A 12083-nucleotide genomic window follows, 5' to 3' on the forward strand; every position below is an offset into this window, starting at 1 on the left:
ACCCAAGTGGATATATGAGATTCCCCAACAGAGCCCTTTTTCTCGTCATCTTATTCTTTCTGGGCAATTCCTCACTCTACCAGCTTCAAGCCCTCCTCAGTTTCATATCTTAAATTTATACAGTGAAGATTATACAACTACCCAAATCAGGTAAATGAGCCACACATCCCAAACACACTTGAATGAACAGGATGGCCACTTGTCGCTTCTGCTATGGCACAGTTTCCTGAAAGCTGAAAGGGATGGGCTGGGGGCCGGGGGGGGGGGGGTGGTGCCCACACTTGCTCACCCAGGTTCAGGAAAGCATTTTCCAGGTCTCCTTTGACCTCCTTCTTGATGCTCTCCAGCATGTCATAAGGGCTGTAGCTCTTGTACCTTTCAAATACTAAGGAAAAGCAAAAAGTAATTACTGTAACAGAGTCGCTAATCAAAGCAGTCAATGATCGCTCACATGGTATGTACCATGGTAAAAATAACTAAACAACTGGGATGATCACAGCATCTTAGAGGATTAGGGGTTGTCATGGCGGACCAGAGCTGACATGGCACCGGTTGGCCTGGGACAGCTGTAGCAGGCACCTGTCCTGAACGGCACAGCCTGGGCCACATACTTTGACCATCTTTAACTCTGAGTGGAACCTATTCTACTTGGAAGCACTGAGAAACAGTATATAGTGTCCAGGAAACTCCATTACTTCAACAAATATGGTAAGATAAAATGATCCTGGACAAGAAGGAGCAGCAAGCTAAAGCATCAAACGTGGAGAACATTTAGGAGAAAGAAGGATCCAAAACGGGAGAGAAGGGCAAATGGATCTGGTGATGGAAAATGGATGAGATTATGGGGTGCAAAGTAGAGAGTGAACTTTCTTCTGGCAGACCCATGCCCCAACATAGGTAACCAAGAAGCTGGGCTGAGAGGACCATCCCTAGGCTCGAAGACCTCTTCAGTATAGAACACACCTTTCTGGAGGTGACACACACTCCGCTCAGTCATGATGCTGATCCACTTGGGTACATCAGTTCCCTTCCTCTTCACTCCAGCATCATAGAGATCCTACAAGTACAATCAACCAAGAAAGTTGACTACACGATCCAAGGTAAGGTCATAAAAAAAAAGTCATGCAAAAAAACTCAAAACCCATACACTGAAAATGCCAAATGAGAAAGGATGATTGCGCTAAAGACATGGGCAAAAATGTCGTATTTGAGTCAAAAGTCTTAAATAAGAGCAGTCTTCCTCAGGCACAAACACAGCATGAGGCTAGACTGTGAGGTGTGTGCTGTACACATCTACTTCCTTGAATGCCAAAGGAAGAACCGAGAGCTTCTATTCCTATACAGAAGGACAAGTAAATGTTCATTAGCACATCCAGCCCTCCTTCCTTTGGTACTGTTGTTTGCAAGCAAGCTAGTGGTTGTCTGCTGAAGACAGCTCAGACCAGGTGCCACACACACATTTCTTAGAGACTCAGGAAGTCTCCCTTTTAGTGTCTGGAAAATGTAGGGGCCACAGGTAATGCTAAGAATGGCAGGGAGGGAGGGAGGAAGACTTACACAAGGGTAAGATACTCACTCAATGACCACCCACTGTCTAGGAGTTGTAAAACCTAACTTCTCTTACTTTATTTAAAACCCTCCTTTACCTCCTGCTAAAGGTGCTGTGTGAAACATTGAATTTTCTTTTATTTGTTAAAGAAATTTACTTATTTACTGAGGGAAAGTGGGAAAGGGGGAAGGAGCAGAAGGAGAGGGAGAGAGAGAATCTTAAGCAGATTCCATGCCAAGTGTGGAGCCTGATGTGCGGCTCGACCTCACGACCTCAGATCATGACCTGACCTGAAACCAAGAGTTGGACGCTTAACCAACTGAGCCCCCCAGGTTCCCCGAAACCTATTGAATTTTAAAACTAAAATGAATTTAAATTAATTTTGTTCTAAAGCTCTCATAAAATGCTTTGAGATAGTTGTTGACCGTCTGGGAAAGGCACACAGTTCATAGTGATCTGAATTAGCTTAACCAACAGTTCTTAGTGGTTATGGGACTAGAACCAGCAAAAGTGCTGTTCAACCAGAAAAGAAGGGTCTCTGCTACTCTCCCCCTTTTCCCTCACAACGAAGGGCAAAAAGCCTTCCTATCCCTGGCTGTGCCTCCACCATCTTTTTCCACTCTACCTTGTTGTTTACTGGTGTTTATTTGTAGCAAATGCACAGCAGTGCACACAGCCTTAGCACACCCTGCAGAATCTGGTACTTTCACACAAGCAAAGCCTACAGCGGAGAGTCTGCTTCTCCCTCTCCCTCTGCCACTCCCCCTGCTGGTGCTCTCTCTCCCTCCCTCTCTCTCTGTCAAATAAATAATAAAATCTTTAAAAAAAAAAAAAATGACACTGTGACTCCTGAGATTAGGTGATAACAAGCATTTGGCTTCCTCTCTTGGATCACTCACTCTAGGGAAAGGCAGGTGTGAGGATGCTCAAGCAGGCCCTGAGAGAGGCCCAGGCGGAGAAATACAAGGCCTCCTGCCAACAGTCACGTGGATGGGTGATCTTGAAAGTGGATCCACCTGATGCTATCAGGCTCCAGACGATGCAGCCCTGGTCAATATTTTGGCCCCAGCCTCATGGGAGTCCTGAGCTAGAAAAACCCAGCTAAGCCATCCTCACAGAAACTGAGAGATGTAAGTGTTGTTGTTCTAAGCCACTAAGTTTGGAGGTAAATTGTTAATACAGGATCGATAACCACTGTATAGAGACTATCTAGAGACTTGCTAGAAAACAGAAACTCAAGCAAGAAGCTGGGCACTTACCCGGGCATCTTGGTCAATCAGTTCATAATCAATGACAGAGCCATCCTCTGCTCTTCTACCCTACAGAAGAAAACAAAAGTAAGAACATCAAACAGGTCTGTGTGTTTTAACGTTGAAAATTTTATTTTCTCTCCAACTCATGTAAACCATTATTTAGTTTATGGAACACACATAGACTTAAAATTTTTCTTCACTTTGAAGTCTAGACCAGACCAAGATTGGTAAAATAATTGAGGCAGTGAAGTGGGAGGGGTGTGCCTCACCATCATCAACCCCCTCCTGGGACAAGCACTTTCTAGAATTCCCTCTACCTCCAAAAAAATCACTAATGACACTTAGTTCCTTCCCTCAGAGAGCTTACCATCCAGACGGAAAAATAAGCATGGAACAAAAGGGAAAACAGCACAGTGATCCATGGCTTACACAGACATAATATGCAGAAGGGAGAGATCTGTCAGTAGGGTCAGCAAAGTCTGCAAGGTAGGGCCGAGGTGAACACTGAGGCCTGAGTCAGTGAGGCTAGTAAAGGGGTGGAGGAGAAAGCCATTCCCCACGGGAGGAACAGCACAGGGAGGGGCTGAGCACACCACAGGATCAGTGAGGTGCCGCACAGCTAGAGCAGAAGGAAGCAGGGAGGAGTCCTCGAAGGAAGAAGTAAGGGAAGGGCAGGGTTTAGGAAACTTTTATAGGCAGTTAGAGTTTGGATTTGATGTAGGAGAGATGGGTTTTGATCAAGGGAGTGAATCAGTGGATGTGGACTCCAGAAAGATGGGTGGCTGGTGGGACACAGGGCGAGGAGCTGGCGGGGAGGGCTGTATGGAGTTGTTACAGTAACAGAGATATGAGTGGGCAGGAGGGAGCATACCGATCAACCATTTGTCACTGAGGTTCCTGGAGAAAATAATTTCTCTTCCCTCCCCCGGCACATAGGCCTTATCTGGCACACTGGTCAGAACTCAGACTCAGAAGGGAAATGCCTTTCGCCCACATTTCTGTGTTAACATTAGCAAACAAAGACCCCCTCTGCAGGCAAAGGACTACCTGGGCAAACCCTCTCCTAAGAAGTGAGAGCAGAGAGAAGGAAAGAAAAACAAGAGGGTCACTTCCCACCGGGCCTTATGTGGCCACAGACAGAGGCAAAGTGACCTTCCCGACGTCATGCGGTGAGGGCTGGCACATAATCCAGGCCAGGACTTGAGAGCTGCCTGTTCCTCCTCCGGCCCCAAAGTCCACTTGACCATGCGGTTTCCCAGGATAAGAAATTCTCTTATACAAAAATGACAACTGTGCAGTGACAGTGCACTCCCCCTGTCAGAAATGCAGCTGGAATTTCTGATGCAGGCACAGAGGACTGAGTTAATTCGTTCCCAGGTATAAAATGAGGTATGGGACTTGCCTCTGGAGGAAACAAGGACAAAGACATAAACCGGAAACCAACCTTTGCAAGGGCAACCATCAGCTTGCGGAAGTCACCAGATGTGTCAGAAACGATGTCCTTCTCCAGATCAGTCTTGTACACTTGGAAAACAACACATCTGGTTTTATGCTTCCTGCCTGTGCAGCCAGCCACCCACCCACCCCAACTGCCCCCACCCCACTAAGCCTCTGAGAAGCAGAAACAGCTGTGGCAGCATGGATGTATCCACCCACAGGAGGGCAGATGGTCCGTGATTTATTTATGATTTTTAGCCTCATAAAATCAGAGCCAAGTGTTATTATCAGCGACAAGAGATAGAAAGGGCAGGTTCAAATCAGGTATCCTCAAGCTCATCTTGGATCAGTGACCTCTTTTATAGCTAAAATACTGTTTCTCAAACTTCTTGACTATGAAAACTCACTTTGAACGTGAAAAGAATTTGGAAGGCTGCATACACAAACACACACACACCCCAATTGTGCTTTGTTATCCACCAAATGAGAAAATGCACAGTGGCAAAAGCTAGTAAGAATTAAAGAGTACTTTTGAATGAATCTGTATTTTATTATTCAAAATAGCTGCTACATTGAAACCTAGGAAGAAATACACATGTAAGCTACGGCACTGATTCTACCCACAGCCCCTGTAGTACTGGGTGCACACATAACCACATGCCTCTTGCAATAATTATCCACCATCCAGAGTTGGGAACTTTCTTAAGCAGAGACCAGAAAGCACCCAATACATTAAATCCATGTACAATGCTTTCCATTCCTCCCATCAGACCCTTAAGAAAAAGAAAAATTTTGCTTTCTCTCCTTTCCCTCCTGCTTATCCTTTTATAGACATTCTAGTGGAATGCAATTACCAAAACGGGCCACAAGAAGACAGAGAAGAGGGACTTGGACCATGGCAAACCACCGGACAGTCCAGAGAACATTTCTGCATAGGTGATCTGGGCATCCTGTGCCCAACACATGGCCCAGGGAGCCATGATGAGGTTATAGAAATTGGGCTGGGAATTGCACTACTGGGTATTTACCCCAAAGATACAAATGTAGGGATCTGAAGGGGTACGTGCACCCCGATGTTTATAGCAGCAATGTCCACAATAGCCAAACTGTGGAAAGAGCCAAGATGTCCATCGACAGATGAATGGATAAAGAAGATGTGGTATATATACACAATGGCATATTATGCAGCCATCAAAAGGGATGAGATCTTGCCATTTGCAACGACGTGGATGGAACTGGAGGGTGTTATGCTGAGCCAAATAAGTCAATCAGAGAAAGACATGTATCCTATGACCTCACTGATAATGAGGAATTCTTAATCTCAGGAAACAAACTGAGGGTTGCTGGAGTGGTGGGGGGGTGGGAGGGATGGGGTGGCTGGGTGATAGACACTGGGGAGGGTATGTGCTACGGTGAGCGCTGTGAATTGTGCAAGACTGTTGAATCACAGATCTGTACCTCTGAAACAAATAATGCAACATATGTTAAGGAAAAAGAAAAGGAAGAAGAAGATAGCAGGAGGGGAAGAATGAAGGGGAGTAAGTCGGAGGGGGAGACGAACCATGAGAGACGATGGACTCTGAAAAACAAACTGAGGGTTCTAGAGGGGAGGGGGGTGGGGGGATGGGTTAGCCTGGTGATGGGTATTAAAGAGGGCACGTTCTGCGTGGAGCACTGGGTGTTATGCACAAACAATGAATCATGGAACCCTACATCCAAAACTAATGATGGAATGTATGGTGATGAACGTAACAATAAAAAATTAAAGAGAGAAAAAAAAAGAAATTGGGCTGAGAAGCTGCATCAAAGAACTTGGGCTACTCACTTTCTTTGTAGACTCTGTTAATTTCCTGAAGCTCTTGGTTGGTCCTTGAGCAGATGATCTCAATGAGGGAGTCCTCATCAGTCCCCAGCCCCTGTGAACCAGGCAAGAGACATCAGTAGGGAAAGTCCTCCTGGCCATTAGCCTACTTCTCTGATCCCAATCAGGTAAACTACAAACCCAGATTGCGTCAGTTAGCGTGCCCCTTTCTAGATTCCTACTGAGGGGATCTGTCCCGTATTCCTCAGCACAACATAATGTTATTTTCTACTTTTTTAAAAAAAGCCTTCACTAGAGGCGCCTGGGTGGCTCCGTCGTTAAGCCTCTGCCTTCGGCTCAGGTCATGATCCCGGGGTCCTGGGATCGAGCCCCGCATCGGGCTCCCTGCTCGGCGGGAAGCCTGCTTCTCCCTCTCCCACTCCCCCTGCTTGTGTTCCTGCTCTCGCTGTGTCTCTCTCTGTCAAATAAATAAAATCTTAAAAAAAAATAAAAAATAAAAAATGCTTCACTAGAATAGGGGCGCCTGGGTGGCTCAGTCGTTAAGCGTCTGCCTTCGGCTCAGGTCATGCTCCCAGGGTCCTGGGATCGAGCCCCGCGTCGGGCTCCCTGCTCGGCGGGAAGCCTGCTTCTCCCTCTCCCACTCCCCCTGCTTGTGTTCCCTCTCTCGCTGTGTCTCTCTCTGTCAAATAAATAAATAAATAAAATCTTTTAAAAAATTGCTTCACTAGAATAAAAGATGGTGTAAGTGATACATCTGAGCTCAACTACATCACTATAGTTGCCTTTGGGTGATGGCTTTACAAAATGAGTAACTTTTTCTTCTTCCTATTTTTCTTTATTTTTTAAATTATTTTAATAGATTGGGAAATTTTCTTTATTAAATAATTCTGCTCAGTAATTTAAAATACAGGAATAGAGACAGTTTGTTGTCATTTGCAGCCAGCATCACTGGAATGGAATAAGTCTTTTGCCAGGGAAAGGTACAGATAAGACAAAATTTTTAGCTTCACCTCTTTGAAATGTAAAATTGGGTTAATGTTAAAAATTTCATTCTTGTACTTCCATTTTTGCTTGATTACTATGCACTCTTCAGGCATTTTAGGGAAGCAAGAGGAAATGATGAAGTGCCAAATAAACCTAGACACCAACACTTATTAAGGAATAAGAATTTGATGGGTGATGTATTCAAATTTAATACATACACTTTTGAACGTGCCAGATAGCTTGAAAGGACTCAATGAAACATGTATTTCAAAGCTGGCTTCATGATCAAAGTCAAGATTTAATAATCAGGATTCTCTAATAGTTGTCTTTCCGAATATGGAAATATCACTTTGAACTAAGCAGAATTACAACTGTTTAAAATGTAAATCAATTATAAGGTGTTAACACAATAAGAAACTTACTTATCCACATGAAAAGTGTGTCAGCTATTAATTAAACTTATTAGAGTTTCTATGCCCCTGAAAAGTGGTTTGTATAATAAGCTAAAACTCAGGTTAACGGTTAATTTTCAATTTTATTCTTAATCTAAATCCCTGAGCCAACGCCTCCTCTTCCAGAGTTTTTAATCATGATATGTAGACGTTCTAGCACAGCCAAGCTTTCTTCCCACCTGAGCAAAAGGTCTACACAACATTCTATACACATGTTACAGAGTGACTACTGAGTGTCTTCAAATATGTTAGGGGCAGGTTTTCAATCTTGAGATGATAGAAAGATAGTCTAGAAATGACTCATGCCTTGGAAGAAATGCTATGTCCTGACATAGTTACAGTGTAAACACGTGTGACACTAGAAGATGTTTTCTTCCACTGCTGATCTAGCAGTGTTAACATCCGAGGATTCGAACAGCATTTTTATCTCGGGATTCAGAGGTGACCTTGGCAATTTCCAAAACGTGGCCCACGCTTCCCCCAGACCGTCCACAATTCCTATCACAAGGGCAACTTCTACCATAACATATGGCCAATCCTGCCACTGGTATTGCCAGAAGTCAAAACAGATTTTTTTTTTTTTTTTTTTTTAAAGCATAGCTCAGTTAATGTCACTTCAAGCTTTATGGATTTCAGAAGCGTGCTCGGCTGTGAGGGCTAATGGGAGAGCCAGCACAAGGTCAAAGATTTAGTAGTCAAAGCACCTTTCATTGGGCCCAGTTATGGAGATTCCAGCGGTGAGTGACAGCTTGAGCAGGTCCATTTCAAGTCACTAATACCTAGTAACAGATACTAGTAAAATTGCACACATCATAACTAAATAGATTTTTGACGAAAGTAAGATAGACTGATCTGAAGTGATGATGGCCAGGGACACGCTGGCTCACCCATGGCTCCAGAAAACCCCAGATTTGGTTTTCAGGAGTGTCCTTTTTATCAAGCAGGATCATTAAATGTTGCTGCCATTTTGTCCTTCGTCATCATACCTTCTCTGCAACACAGCCTACTCAGGAAACTCAGAGCCAGTCCGCTCAAATACGCTGAGCGCAGCTCGGGCTAGGCTGGAGAACTGAAGGAAGAAAGAGATTCCCCAACAAATCTTGCGGCAGCCCTGAGCTATCAAGTCCTGGATGGTGGAAATGCCTGGTGTGCGAAGCTGCCTCACGCTCGAGGTGCTCTCTGGGGAAAGAGATGCCATGAACCGTGACATGAGCTCTGGTGACAGGCTTATAGCTTGGTCTCTTCACAATTCAGAAACAGGAGCATCACAGAAAACATACTTGGCCTTCGAATAAAAAAAATGAGAACCGTAGCTCTCCCCCATCCTCACTCTGGAGGCTTTACCCAGTTTTATCAGCAGAGGGCAGTATAAGATTAGTCAAAGTGTTCCAGGCCCATACTCCAAAAGGGGTTATGTTTTGCTGCAAAATGCATTTATGCTTATGCATCTACCACATTTATGTAATACTTAATGTTTTAGGTACACACAGAATTCAGGGAGTTTCTAACCTGGAATTTCTACTATCTAACGTAACCTAAAATTCCAAATAACTTTGCAAAAACAAAAGAGTTAATCTGTGCTAGAATACTTTGAACAAAACATAGGTACCAATTACAACCTGAAACCACCCTTTATATGTACTGTAATGTCCTGATTTGCCTGAATTTAAATCAAAAAATGGGACTGACAGGAGGTCAGAAGAAGAAACACCCAAGAGAACATGGGCAGAATTTGCAAGCTTCACTTGACAAAAGCTATGAGTTTTACTTTTGCCTTAATGTCACAACAGATCTTTTTTTAAGGAGGAAGTGTAATCAAGGAAGTAGTTTTTCCAAATGGTATTCCAATTGCCCAGGTGCCAAGCAGTAGCAGCTGGATAACCGACTTCCCAGCATCATGAAATTTCTTTACAGTCTTAAAAAGAGTAATTGAAATATTTTTGGTACAAATCCTGAGACTTATAGCTTCAGTTCATTAGGAAAAAAAAAAAAAAAAATGGTTCCAAATGAGAATTCAACAAAACTGAAAATCACCTAATTACACCCAGAGAGCTGTAATTCACAAATATTAATGGCGGATTTGACAGAGATTGCATCTCACACATGTTTACCTTCATGGAGGCTTTCAGCTCAGAAGCATCATACTGAGCAGGTGTTTTCAATAGGCCCAAAATCACGGTCTCCAGGTGGCCGGACAAGGCTGACTTGAGTGCTGATGCAAGTTCCTTCAGAAAAACAGGCAAGAACATGGAAAACGTGGCTGGTAACCAACATTCCCTTTAAAACTGGTGAATAAAACAAAAGCAAGCAGGATGTGTTTGTAAAACGGACTGTGATTCCTTGACCGCTCTGGGATCTCAGACCCAACTGTCTCAACTGCATTCCCTTCAACAGACTCCAATGTCAGAAACCACAGGATCAGACTTTGTTCTGACAAAATCCCTTGACATCCAGGCTGACTGAGGCATCTTCTTCCAGTCGTTACAAAGAATCCAGGGCAGTATGCAACTCCTCAGAAAGCTAGGAGTGTGAGGGCACTTTATAGCACACTTGCAAGTGATAACCACTCATGGAAGATAGGGCACTTTCTAAGGTCAAGGCCTCTGCTAAGAAGGAGGTGGTTAGAGTAAAAGATGTTGGTGCAGCTGCGCCAGAGGTGGCTCCTAAAAGTCCCTAGAGGAACCAGAAGCCCCACCATGGGTGGAAGTTGGATTACGAAGTTTCCTATGCAAGATGCTTCATCTAAGAGAGAACATCTATTTATCCACACCAAATCGGGACAGAGTTGACAGAGACGATGGGAGAATGAAGTCCCTGCTCTGCACTATTTTTTAAGGTTTCCACTGTCACAACGTAGATTGTTAAGTCAGAGGTCTGAGTCAGCCCCCATGTATGCAGACAAATCCCCGAACTCAATGTGTCTCTTTACAGCCACTTAAGCTGGCAATTAAACTTCCTACACATCCTGAGCACTGCGTGATGCCTGAACTCTCCCACTGCAATTATTTTCCTTTCTTTTCACTTTTTCCCTCCATTCTCTCCCTTCCTTCTTTCTCTCTTGCTTGCCAGCAGCACCCCATGGCACCTATAACGGTTAGCCTCTAGAAGTATTTGCAGGTGCCAGGAGGTGATGTGTAGTCTGTTTCAGGGAGCATCTTCTCAAATCATTCCTAGGTGGTGAGAACTGAGATGGGTCTCTGGCCCACACCTTCCACCACCTACTCTCTTCTGATTCCCGATGTCCTAGTAACACATCTCTAACCACACTTAGAAAGGGACTTGAACAGCAACACCTTCCAATTATAGCACCAATTTTCCAATTTGGAAATCTGAGGTTAGGTCATTCCAAACTTAACCTACCGTTGACACCCCTCTACCCATTCTCTGTTCAAACCTCAACTTTGGGTACCTACTGACATCTTCCACTTCTATTATAAACTCCTATTGGCATTCAACTTCTTGCTTCTCATAATGTCTAGCACAGGGCTTTGCACGTAACAGAAACCCCAGAAATTTTTGATAAATAAAACACTGCCATTCCTTATATGGAGAAATTTGGCATCTGCTTGAATGTGAAAAAAACAGAAGACCAATCCTCTTCCTCAGCTGCTCTCCACTTCCATCAGCTTTGCCTGTGCTGTTCAAGGCCACGACAGAGGCAGCTTCAGTCCATACCCCAATGTACTCTCTAATACAGGGCTTTCTCCGTGATTATGCAAACAACTCATTCAAAACACTGATGTTCTGCTTCCAAAATCTCCTTCAGAAATGATCGCAAGCAATTATGTATCTTTCTATACATGATGACAACTTTCCTTAGCCCAAGATTGAGTGACATAAAGATCAGTAGGACTGGGGCACCTGGGGGGCTCAGGTGGTGAAGCATCCAACTCTTGACTTCGGCTCAGGTCATGATCTCAGGGTTGTGAGACTGTGCCCCGTGTCAGGCTCTGTGCTAGGTGTGGAGCCTGCTTAAGAGTCTCTCTTTCCCTCACCCTCTCCCTCTGCCCCTCCCCCCCCCCCCCCCCCCCCGCTCTCTCCCTCTCTTTAAAAAAAATAAATAAATAAATAAGGAGCGCCTGGGTGGCTCAGTCGTTGGGCGTCTGCCTTCGGCTCAGGTCAGGATCCCGGGATCCTGGGATCGAGCCCCGCACCGGGCTCCCTGCTCGGCGGAAGGCCTGCTTCTCCCTCCCCCACTCCCCCTGCTTGTGTTCCCTCTCTCGCTGTGTCTCTCTCTGTCAAAAAATAAATAAAAAATTAAAATAAAACTAAAATAAAAAGAAGAACAATCAGTAGGACAGTAAGCTGTCCCCAACACACACAAAGCCTGTGTGGTCAATGAACCCTATCATGGTTCTGGTAATATCTTCCACCCAACAGAGTATGTGAGGGCTTTGTTCTTCATCTATCTAATTTGAAATCAAGATCCAGGCCTCTGTGTTTCTGTGTACACTTATGTGTACACACTCAAGTGTGTTCGAACACCCCACTCTAAGTGACAAATGAAGGAGCAACTACAGGCACACTATCCAAAGAGGTGAGCCTTCTGCTCCAACTGGAACTCGGCCCTACCAGGTCCCAGATCC

At 44.5% G+C, this 12083-nt stretch overlaps 1 protein-coding gene across 2 annotated transcripts in view; it reads right to left on the reverse strand.

Annotated features, from left to right (window-relative positions):
• ANXA2 (annexin A2) overlaps positions 1–12083 on the reverse strand; it is a 44832-nt gene that overhangs the window by 3384 nt on the left and 29365 nt on the right. For both annotated transcript variants that reach the window (XM_027570411.1, XM_027570410.1), the window contains exons 5-10: positions 9609–9722; positions 6065–6155; positions 4247–4326; positions 2809–2868; positions 964–1057; positions 290–385 (exon numbers count right to left, since the gene is read on the reverse strand). In XM_027570411.1, the coding sequence (XP_027426212.1) occupies positions 290–385; positions 964–1057; positions 2809–2868; positions 4247–4326; positions 6065–6155; positions 9609–9722 (535 nt within the window). The remainder of the gene's footprint in view (positions 1–289; positions 386–963; positions 1058–2808; positions 2869–4246; positions 4327–6064; positions 6156–9608; positions 9723–12083) is intronic.

The sequence above is a fragment of the Zalophus californianus genome, chromosome 6 (assembly GCF_009762305.2).
Source record: "Zalophus californianus isolate mZalCal1 chromosome 6, mZalCal1.pri.v2, whole genome shotgun sequence".
NCBI lineage: Eukaryota > Metazoa > Chordata > Mammalia > Carnivora > Otariidae > Zalophus > Zalophus californianus.